The sequence below is a fragment of the Chiloscyllium plagiosum genome, chromosome 39 (assembly GCF_004010195.1).
Source record: "Chiloscyllium plagiosum isolate BGI_BamShark_2017 chromosome 39, ASM401019v2, whole genome shotgun sequence".
Classification (NCBI taxonomy): Eukaryota; Metazoa; Chordata; class Chondrichthyes; order Orectolobiformes; family Hemiscylliidae; genus Chiloscyllium; species Chiloscyllium plagiosum.
Genome location: NC_057748.1, coordinates 23,908,481 through 23,920,671, shown reverse-complemented (window position 1 = coordinate 23,920,671; position 12,191 = coordinate 23,908,481). Strand labels below are relative to the sequence as shown.

The window sequence follows — 12,191 nt, the reverse complement described above, 5'->3', positions numbered from 1 at the left end:
ACCTCATCAAAACCCTGTAGAGTTGTTGTAAGACTTTTCAAATTTAAACTCCATCCCCTGCAGCGATGAAGACTTTGCTTTCTGAATTGCTTGTTGCCTCTGAATCATTCCTTAATGCTTTAAAACTCATTGTGATCTGAATCCATCTGTAATGGTATTCCCCATCGAGGGGATTACCCCCTCTACCATTAGTTGAGTGAGAGGTGTGGGTGAACAGTCTCGTGTGAAAGAGATTTCATCCACATTGTAAATCGGCCAGTAACAATCAAACAATAAACCTTTCCCTTGCCCGGTGAGTGGTCTTGAGGAATATTTGGAACTGCTCCCATGGCTCCTTTGGTCAGGGCTGTAACAACACTGGGACCTTGTTTGGTGCTCCCAGGTTATGCTGAGCACATACCATACATCAACATAGTGCTTTACTGTGCCTCTTCCCATTCCGTGCCATCACAAGAATCTGCTCTTCCTCCTCAATGTGGCTTCCCTCCCATGCTGTGTATTTTTGTGAAAAGCTGGGGTTAAGGTGCTGCCATCTTTCCTCTCTTCATCAGACTCGTCGGTGCCTTTTTGCCATTCTTTGTTTTTCCTGTTGCTATTGTTCCCCTTCCTCCTCTTCTGTATCCCTGCTTACACTTCCTCATTCTCGATTGCTGTCATTTGTTGTTTGGGGTCTGTTGTGCTGCTTGCTTTGTTTCACATTTGCCAATTAGCTACCTGACTGGATAAGTCTGATCACACCTGATATGCTTTAATTGTAGTGTCTGTAGCCTCTTGTGGTCCTCCAGTAGCTTCTTCGAATTCCTTAATTATAGCCACATGTTGTAGGGGTGTCTCTCCCAGAGTGATATAGCTTCCATCCTGACCTCTGACGCCATGCTACCACACAATCATGTATCTACCCAAAGGCATACCTACTGGCCGTTAGCCTGTTAAGTGTGAGAGTATATTGAGTATAATAATCTGTACCAGACACTTCTGTTTGTTTTGAAGGTGTTAGTTTTTCTCCCCACCACAGCTGAAAATGTGATGGTCACTCCCTCTTGATGGTATTGGTTACCTCTAGATGACTTCACTCTCAAAGAGAAATTATTCCTAATTCTTAATTCCTGGCATTAAAGCATAAATATATACCAAATCGAAAGAACTTAAAAGATCCTACTGTTGTCTCCTTTAAACTGTATTTAACTTGTTAGTATTATTTGCTGTCCTTATTGTAGCTCCCAAACAATTAATTGTTCAGTCTAAACTTTATCTCTTATATACAAGTCTTATCTGCACTTTGTTTTAACATGAATAAATTCAAAATTAATATCCTCAATCAAATCAATAAAGTTCTCAATCTAATAAACTATTCCAAATGATTTGGAGATGCCGGTGTTGGACTGGGGTGTGCTAAGTTAAAAATCACGTAACACCAGGTTATAGTCCAGGTTATTTGGAAGCACTAGCTATTCGGAGTGCTGCTCCTTCATCAGGTGATTATGAAGAATAGGATTCTAAGACACAGAATTTATAGCAAAAGTTTGCAGTCTGGTGTAACAGAAATTACATATTGAAAAAGACCTGGATTGCTTGTTAAGTCTCTCATCTTTTAGAATGACCATGTTGGTTTCAGTTCTTTCATATGTACATCACAACATTTTTAAAAACTTTTTGGTAACTTTTAAAAAATGTTTTGTGATTTACATATAAAAGAACTGAAACCAACATGGTCATACTAAAAGATGAGAGACTTATCAAACAATTTGGGTCTTTTTCAATATATGAACTTTTGCTATAAATTCTGTGACTTACAATCTTATTCTCCACAATCACCTGATGAAGGAGCAGCGCTCCAAAAGCTAGTGCTTCCAAATAAACCTGTTGGACTATAACCTGGTGTTGCATGATTTTAAACAATTTCTAGTTCTCAAAACTTGGATTTGCTGTTTCTATCATTGTTTTAACTGAGGCATTCGTGGCAGCCATTCTGTCTTAATCATGAGTCTTAGGGAACCTTTACAATCTAATGAAGTATTTTTACAATATTCTTCAAACAGCAATCAAACATTTCTATTTGATTCCAAGCATTTGGGCATCTTAGATTTCTAAAAGATATTTATTAATTCCTGTAGGCATCTCACCATGTTTCCAAATTGAAATACTAGCCGATTCCCTTTAATTCAATCTCTTTTTAAAAGAATTGTTTCCAGAGAAACAATATGTGTGTGTTTTCAACGTTTTGTTCTTTTCATTCATTGTCTGTCCCAGCTGTATTCTGGAAATGTAAAACACAGGAACTTGTCTTGTATCAAATATTAGCCAGCACACCAATGAGGTCTTAGTTTCCCTATCAGCATCCCGATCAGCACCTTTGTTGGAAAATTCACCTTCCAATTTCTCTCCAGACAGCCACAATTTCATCGCCTGTGAAGATTTTGTTTCCTGACCTGATGTGTCCTCTCTGTTTGGATTTTTGCCCCTCTCACCCCACCTGCTTGATTCCATCCTCACCTGGCCTGTCCTGAATCTGCATTCACATTCTTTGGATATCGTTTATATCTGTCTGGTGCGGCTTTCCGCCCTAATCACTTGCAAGCTTTCCACAAAGTATTGCAATATTACATACTTCAGCTCTCATGTTTTCTTATCCATGTGTCTTATATAATCTACTCTTTCCCAAGTTTAAACATTGTCTATGTTTTGCCCAAGACATGTGCTGTCTTGTTCACAGTGGGGTACTGCAAGGATCTGTTTTGGGGCCACTGCTGTTTGTCATTTTTATAAACTACCTGGATGAGGGCGTAAAAGCTTGGGTTAGTAAATTTGTGGATGACACGAAGGTCGATACAGTTGTGGATAGTGCTGAAGGATGTTGTAGATTACAGAGGGACATAGATAAGCCACAGAGCTGGGCTGAGAGATCGTAAATGAAGTTTAATGTGGAAAAATGTGAGATGATTCACTTTGGGAGGAGCAACAGGAATGAAGAGTACTGGGCTACCGGTAAGATTCTTGATGGTGTAGATGAACAGAGAGATCTTGGTGTCCATAGATCCCAGTAAGTTGTCACCTAGGTTGATAGGGTTGTTAAGAAGGCAGATGGTGTGTTAGCTTTTATTGGTAGAGGGATTGTGTTTCAAAGCTGTGAGGTCATGCTGCAGCTGTACAAAACTTTTGTGCGGTCACACTTGGAGTATTGCGTACAGTTCTGGTCACCGCATTACAGGAACAGGCCCTCCAAGCCTGTGCCGATCCAGATCCTCTATCTAAACCTGTTGCCTGTTTTCTTAGGGTCTGTATCCCTCTACACCCTGCTCCTTCATGTATCTGTCTAGATATATCTTAAATACCCATCTCTACCATCTCCGCTGATAACACGTTCCAGGCACCCACCACCTTCTTGCTATCCACCCTATGTATACCTCGCGTGATTTTGTAGACCTCAATCAGATCCCCCTCAGCCTCTCTGTCTAATGAAAATAATCCTAATCTACTTAACCGCTCTTCATACCTGGCGCTCTTCATACCAGGCAACATCCTGGTTAACTTCCTGTGCACCCTCTCCAAAGCAACCACATCCTTTTGGTAATATGGCGACCAGGACTGTATACAGTATTCCAAATGTGGCCGAACCAAAGACTTGTACAATTGTAACATGACGTGCCAACTCTTATACTCAGTACCCTGTCCGATGAAGGAAAGCATGCTGTATGTCTTCTAGAACACTCTATCGACCTGCATTGCTACCTGAGCACCCAAATCTCTCTATACATCAGTTTTCCCCAGGACTCTTCCATTGACCATATAGTTCGCTGTTGAATTGGATCTTCCAAAATGCACCCCCTCGTATTTGCCCAGATTGAATTCCATCTGCCACTTCTCTGCCCAACTCTCCAATCTATCCATATTCTGTTGTATTCTCTGACAGTCCTCTTCATTATCTGCTATTTCACCAAAATTAACAACATCTGCAAACTTGCTAATCAGACCACCAAAACCTTCCTCTAGATCATTTATGTATATCACAAACAGCATTGATCCCAGCACGGATCCCTGTGGAACACCACTGCTCACAGTTCTCTATTTTGATAAATTCTCTTCCCCTACTACTCTCTGTCTCCTGCTGCCCAGCCAGATTTCTATCCATCTAACTAGTACACCCTGGGGCCCATGCAACTTCACCTCCTCTATCAGCCTACCATAGAGAACATTATCAAATGCCTTACTGAAGTCCAGGTTATTCTTTCACTGATAAATCCATTTTCTTCCAAATAGGAATAGATCCTATCCCTCAGTATCTTCTCCAAGAGCTTCCCTACCACTGATGTCAGGCTCATCGGTCTATAATTACCTGGATTACCCTGCTATCCTTCCTAAACAAGGGGATGACATTAGCAATTCTCCAGTCCACCAAGACCTCACCCATTTTTAAGGATGCTGCAAAAACCTCTGTTAAGGCTCCAGCTATTTCTCCTCTTGCTTCTTTCAGTAACCTGGGATAGATCCCATCTGGAATTGGACATTTGTCCACCTTAATTCATTTTAGAATACCCAACACTTGCTCCCTTATGACCTAGAGTAATCAAACACTTGACCTAGAGTAATCAAACACTTGACCTAGAGTAATCAAGCATCTATCCCGAACCTGTCATCTGTCATGTCCCTCTCCTTGCTGAATACTGAGGCAAAGTACTCATTAAGAATCTCACCCATTTTCATTGACTCATGCATAACTTTACTGCTTTGTCCTGGAGTGGGCCAAGCCTTTCTCTAGTTACCCTCTTACTCCTTATATATGATTAAAAGGCTTTGGGATTTTCCTTAACCTAGTTTGTTAAAGACATTTCATCACCCCTTTTAGCCCTCTTAATTCCTCTTTTCAGATTGGTTCGACTTTCTCGATATTCATCCAAAGCTTCATCTGTTTTCAGTTGCCTAGACCTTATAGAACATAGAACATTGCAGCACAGTCCAGGCCCTTCAGCCCTCAATGTTTTCACAGGTTGGTGCAACAATCTGAAGCCCATCCAACTTGAATTACTTTATTATCATCCATATGTTTATCCAATGACCATTTAAATGCCCTTAAAGTTGGCAAGACTACTGCTGTTTCAAGCAGGCCGTTCTACGCCCCTACTACTCTCTGAATAAAGAAACCATCTCTGGCATCTGATCTATATCTATCACCCCTCAATTTAAAGTCATATCCCCTCATGCTGGCCATCACCATCTGAAGAAAAAGGCTGTCACCATCCACCCTATCTAACCCTCTCTTAATCTTTTATGTCTCAATTAAGTCACCTTTAAACCTTCTCTCTAATGAAAACTGCCTCAAGTCCCTGAGCATCTCCTTATCTATTCCCTCCATACCAAGCAACAATTTCAGGGTTCCGAAACCCAATCCCTCTACCAATAAAAGCCAATACGCCATATGCCTTCTTAACAACCTTCTCAACCTGGGTGGCAACTTTTGGGGATTTATGCACATGGACACCAAGATCTCTCTGCTCATCTACACTACCAAGAATCTTAGCATTAACCTCGTACTCTCTATTCCTGTTGCTCCTCTCTGAACCCTTTCCAATGCTTCCACATCCTTCCTAGAATACTGTGACCAGAACTCCATGCAATACTTCAAGTGCGGCCGCACCAGACTTTTGTACAGCTGCAGCATGATTTCATGGTTCCAAAACCCAATCCCTCTACCAATAAAAGCCAATACGCCATATGCCTTCTTAACAACCTTCTCAACCTGGGTGGCAACTTTAGGGGATTTATGCACATGGACACCAAGATCTCTCTGCTCATCTACACTACCAAGAATCTTAGCATTAACCTCGTACTCTCTATTCCTGTTGCTCCTTCCAAATTGAATCACCTCACACTTTTCCACATTAAACTCTATTTGCCACCTCTCATAAATCAAAACAAAATAAAAATTAGACACCTTACCAATCCAGCACATAAAACCTTTTTTATTAGATTAGAGAAGGAGAATGAATTGGAAACACTACTTTACTTTAATAGTGTTCCGGGTAAAGCAACCACCACATATATTACTTTATTTACCCAGCAGCCCTCCAGTCCTCACTCCTGCTGTTAAAATGGAGGTCTGACTTATGTATGATTCCTTTTTCCTCTTAGGTCATCTCACAATTTCACCTGTCATCCATGATTCCCTAATCTTGCCATTTCTATCCCTCATATTCACAGGGACATGTCTTCACTGCATTCTAGTCAAAATCTCTTTAAAAGCCTCCCACACTGTTTCTGAGTTCTGTGCATATTGCCTCACTGCCTGAATTGTCCATAATGCAACTCCTCGAACCCTTTTACCTCCGTCTCTGTCCTGCCTGAAACATCTATATTGTGGGATATTTAGTTGCCAATTATGCCATTCCCTCAACCAAGTCTCAGTAATAGCAATAACATCATACTCCCAGGTACTAATCCAAGTACATTCATGTGCCTTACCTACTACACTTCTCGCATTAAAACAAATGCATCTCAGACCAGTCTGACTCTGTTCTACAAAGCTTCCAACAACATACAGCAGCCATCATCAGTAGGAATGACTTTCACACTCAAAATGTAACTGATCTGTGACTGCTGCAAACAAATCCTTACTGACTGTGCAAGCTCCCTGATGCCTACACATTGCAGTAATCCTGGATGCTTGACTTTTTCAGGCTCTCTGTTTGCCATCAAGGTTTGGTACTAGTGCTGGAAAAGCACAGCCGATCAGGCAGCATCCAAGGACCAGGAGAGTCGATGTTTCAAGCATAGGCTCTTCATCAGGAATGAGGGGGTGGCATAAGGGGGCTGCGAGATAAATGGGAGGGAGTGGGGCCAGAGGGAAGGTAGCTCGGAATGTCACAGGTCAATGGAGGTGGGCGTGATAGTGACAGGTCAGAAAGGAGGGTGGAGCAGATAGATGGGAAGGAAGAACAGTTCAAGAGAGCGATGCTGGGTTGCAGGATTTGGTCGAGGATTGGGTGAGGGCAGGGTAGATGAGGAAACTGGTGAAATCAACATTAATTCCATATGGTTGGAGGGGCCCAAGGTGGAAGATGAGGTGTTCTGCCTCCAGTCATCGGGTGGCTAGGATTTGGCAGTGGAGGAGACCCAGGACTTGCATGTCCTTGGCTGAGTGGGAGGGGGAGTTGAAGTGGTCACCCACAGGGCAGTGGGGTTGTTTAGTGTGTGTGTCCCAGAGATGTTCTCTGAAACATTCCACATGTTTGCCTCCTGTCTCCCCAGTGTAGAGACCACATTGAGAACAATAGATGCAGCAGATGAGGTGTTTGGATGTTCAGGAAATTCTCTACCAGATGTGGAAGGATCCTTTGGGGCCTTAGGTGGAGATGAGGGGGGAGGTGTGGCACAGGTTTTATAACTCTTGCGGTTGCAAAGGAAGGCGTTGGGAGAGGTGGGGTTCTAGGGCAAAGGTACGGGAAGTGGAGGAGATGCGCTGAAGGGCAATGTTAACCATATGGGAGGGGAAATTTCGGTCCTTTAAGGAGGAGGCCATCGGGGATTTCCTGGAGTGGAATTGATCCTCCTGGGAGCAGATACAGGGAGGCGGAGTAATTAGGTGTAAGGAATAGCGTTTTTACAGGAGTAAGGGTGGGAGGAGATGTAGTCTAGGTAGCTGCGGGAGTCGATCGGTTTGTCCATATTAAGTTGGTTGCCAGATATGGAGATTCAGAGGTCCAGGAAGGGCAGGGGGGTGTCCGAGATGGTCCAGGTGAACTTGAGGTCGGCGTGGAAGGTAGTTGTGAAGTTGATGAACTGCTCAACGTCCTTGAGCGCATGTGGTGGTGCCGACACAGTCATCGATGTAGCAGACGAAAACGTGGGGAGTGGTGCCGATGTAACTATGGAAGATGGGCTGTTCCACATACCTGGTGTAGAGCAGGCCCATGTGGGTGCCCATGACTACCCCTTTAGTTTGAAGGAAGTGGGGGAGGGCGGGGTGGGGTGGAATTGCTGCTGACTTGTCTGGATCAGTGATGCTCCAACAATATTTGCAGCTCAACATCGTTGTTACGACACGGAAATTAAACTCTCTGTTAATTAAGCCAAACACCCAGAAAAGCTCGTCTCACCTTGCCTCATAATCTGTTAAAATACGAGTGACAGAGAACTCCCAAATTCCACTCTTTAAAGGAAATATCATCAATTTATTTTTTAATTCTGAGTGAACATTAAACAACAACTGTTCATAACTCTGAGTCAGCACCCACCGCCCCCCCCCTTTCTCTTAACAGCTTATTATCTGCCTCTAACTCTATAACAATGCACTTCCAATAAGGCACTTATTAAAATACATCAACTTCATTTCAAAGCCATACAGGCACTGTCTTCACTCTTCCAGCTGGAGATTTCCCTGGGTCATTGTCTTTCTTTATACTGCCATTATGTTTCACATGAAAAGGTACCTTTGATAGTGTTTTCTAAGTTCTTTGAGAGCCAAGATATTAGCTGGGCAATTAGCTCTCCAGGGCTTTTTCTCTCTCTGCGGCAGTTGCTCTCTGACCAATTTTCAAAATGTCCACATTCTTTTACCCCCAGCTTTGGCTCATCTCATTGGTTCAATGTTGGCAAAACAATAAATTCAAACTCGATTGGATTTTAGTATCTTTGGGCATAATTTTAACAGGTTAAATTTGAATTGTCAAAACAGCCACCAAAACTCAGGTATCCATTTCTCAGCCAAATGTTACGCATTTATAATTTTCCAGTGCACTCTTGGACTGCCATTTAGTCATATACGCAGGTGCTTGTAATCTCTCAGTTCAGAACAACACTGTCTCTCTTAAAGGTACAGTACACGCCTTCAACTTCATACCATCATCTCAGGTTCAAAGGAATCCACTCACTCCATACCAATGGATTGTGCTAGCTGTGTGGAACTTTATGGACGATGCACTGTTGAGCACTACTTCCACTTACCGTATGGTTATCTCGGAAAAAGAGTTAAGGCAGCACCATCTGCAAATTCCCTTCAAGCTGCACACCATCCTGACTTGGAACTATATCACTGTTCCTTTGCTGTCACTGGGAAAAAAAAATCTTAGCACTATGTTCTGAACAACATTGCAGGTGGACAGCAGCTTGCTGGCAATAAATGCTGGCTTTGCCACAGACACGTAAAAGAATAAACAAAAGCAAGCTGTATTCACTTGGGAACTCGGGCCATTGTGCACCTGGGTGGAAGCTGTGCTTAGGAAAGAGATCTGTGTTCTGGTGGTGGATGGCATTCTGTGTAACCTGGAGCTACAGTGGGCTGCACTGTAATTGTCTGGCTCTGACAATATTGCATTCATGACTCTCCATACCCTGCCCATGTGGCCAAGCCACCTGATTCCAATCCTGTTAACAGGATTTTCTAACATCATGTCCTTATCTTAAGTACTAGCACCAAATCTATTCCTACTCCACTGACTTATCCCATCATGCTTCCGAGCAACTCGGGACAAGAAAGTGAAGATGTAGAGGTTCTGTTTTGCAACCTTATCCTGATCACTCCTATGCTTCTATTTTGTTCTTTCTTTCTGTCCGTATCCCCTCCCCTTTCTTTGCCACTAAACCCTTTTCAATTGCTGCTTTTTCCATTTCTGATGAAAGCAGATGGCGCTCAGACATTAATTTTACAGGACTAATGTAACTTTTCTTCTAAATCAAATCTTGAGGACTTTACACGCTACATTATTGTCATCAAGGGTGGGTTTTCCCCTCATTTCTCATTTTACTCTCTCTGATCCCCAGACTCGGTTATAACAGTCTCTCAGATTCTTGTGCCGAAGATCTTGCCTCTGCTCTCAGTACAAAGCAGTCGTTGACATACTTGGATCTGGGGGGGAACTCCTTCACAGACCAATCCATCCCCTCTCTGCTCCACCTGATACAGACCTGTAAGAGTCTACAGGAGATTCGGTGAGCATTTATGTTAATTTGAAGTTTGAATAGAATTATTTAAAGTTTAGAAACAAAATAGAAATTGCTGGAAAAGCTCAGCAAGTCTGGTAGCATCAGTGAAGAGAAATCAGAGTTAAGGTTTCGGGTCTAGTGACATTTTCTTCTAAGTCAAACAGACCTGAAACGTTAACTCTGATTTCTCTGCACAGATGCTACCTGCTGCGCTTTTCCAGCAGTTTCAGTTTCTGTTTTACAGTATCCTCAGTTCTTTAAGTTTTCATTAAATTTTAGGTTTAATATTTATAGGTATCATTGAATTATGAACTCCAGTTCCCCCATTACTTATATTGTTAAACTTTTTCCTGATTTAATTTTCATATTTCAGATTTTGGAGCAATCAGTTCAGTTCAAGTGGGAGAACACAATTGGCATCGCTGCAGTCACTGAAACCCAACCTTCGTGTGCATATGTGAGCATTTCAATTTCTCTCACTGTATGAACAATTTGATCTAATTTCCGCCCCCCCTTTAAGTGGCCGTGCTCCAGGCTGAAATCCTATTGGCTGTTGCCAGGTCTCCAGCTCGAGCTGAGTGAGGGTCATCTCCCATTGTGAGGTCAGCGGCCCAGCCACAGGGCCAGGAGAGTCAAGACCTGGCCCCACAGCGCAACTTCTGTAGAATATCCAGGTCTCGATGTTTCCCCAATGGGAAATACACAACCAGGAAGGAGCCACTGTGGGGCTTACTCAGGACTGCGAAGGGGGTACGACATTTATACTTGGGGCTTGGAGGGGAAGTCCCACTGGTTTCTATGTGGTATCTATGCCCAGGGACCCTGCTTGGGAAGTGAACCTACATATGTTTAGGATAGGATCGTTTCAGCTGGGATGTATTCTATCATTCAAAAGGGTCAAATATCTACTGTATGGGGCACCTATTGCTGCAGATTATAGTGGATTGGCAACCAAGGAATTACACTGAAAATATAAATACTTTTCTGAGTTACCTCAGTAAGAAAGGAACAATTCCAGTGACCAGGAACTTGTAGGAGCAGCACAGACTGGAATTGCATGTCAGGAACCTGCAGAAACCTGGACATAGCAGACTCTGTGGAAATCCCCTGGGGAATTGAAGACTCTGATGTGAGACCATTATCGGGTACCCTTCTAAAGGATCCATTAAAATTGGAACAATTGAAGGTTCTAATTCTGTACAGTTAATAGTTGCCCAGGAAATGTTAGACAATGAGGACGCCAACCCAATACCATTTGCAGTCAGTTTGGCCATTGCCTGTTCTAACATATGCTGCCCATGATACGTGCCCATTATCCCTTTCCTCCAACCCCGATGTTTTCTGAAACCCTCCAATTAGCCCCAAAATCCCCAGCCACCAGCCCATAGCCCTAGCGTCACTCAACTCTAACACTTAACTTACATAATTAGCCTTTCACAGCAAATGTCAGGGTCTGGCTGTACTGTTGGGTGTTTAATTCATGTACTCAGTGCACTCTTGCAAAAAACGATTGGCATGAATTCTCCAGTACCCCTGAACTAGGGAAAACTCTGTTCATTTCAGCTACACTGTGCATTTCTGATGAGGCTGGAATCTGAATGTCCAACTATAAATGTGAATCTCAAGTACTAACATTAAAAAAAAGTGGAATAGCAATCACAGTCAGAATATCTGAGCCAGTGTATTTAATGCAGACTTGTCCAATTGTTATTGGTATGACTTTTAACTGAACAATAAGTTTTCATAACTGCTGAAATGGCACATGTCATCTGGAGAATATCAAATACAGAATTGATCAGATAAATTTTCCTGCATTCACCAAAAATAACAAATGTAGAACTTGCTGATTCAGTGTAAACTGCACTGCAGTAAATAGAACAGAGAACATAGAAGAATACAGCGCAGTACAGGCCCTTTGGCCCTCGATGTTGCGCCGATCCAAGCCCACCTAACCTACACTAGCCCACTATCCTCCATATGCCTATCCAATGCCCGCTGGGGGACTTTAACTTTCCTGATATTAATTGGGAAAGCTATAGCTCAAGTTCATTAGATGGATCAGTGTTTGTCCAATGTGTGCAGGAGGGTTTCCTGACACAATATGTAGATAGGCCAACAAGAGGTGAGGCCATACTGGATTTGGTTCTGGGTAATGAACCAGGCCAGGTGTTAGAATTAGAGGTAGGTGAGCACATTGGGGACAGTGACCACAATTCGGTGACCTTTACTCGAGTGATGGAGAGGGATAAGTGTGCACAACAGGGCAAGAGTTATAG

The 12,191-nt window shown here is 42.8% G+C and overlaps 1 protein-coding gene across 2 annotated transcripts in view; it reads left to right on the top strand.

Annotated features, from left to right (window-relative positions):
- LOC122542350 (NACHT, LRR and PYD domains-containing protein 3-like) overlaps window positions 1-12,191 on the top strand; it is an 83,085-nt gene that overhangs the window by 65,928 nt on the left and 4,966 nt on the right. For both annotated transcript variants that reach the window (XM_043680040.1, XM_043680041.1), the window contains 2 exons: window positions 9,754-9,921; window positions 10,289-10,372. In XM_043680040.1, coding sequence (XP_043535975.1) covers window positions 9,754-9,921; window positions 10,289-10,372 — 252 coding nt within the window. The remainder of the gene's footprint in view (window positions 1-9,753; window positions 9,922-10,288; window positions 10,373-12,191) is intronic.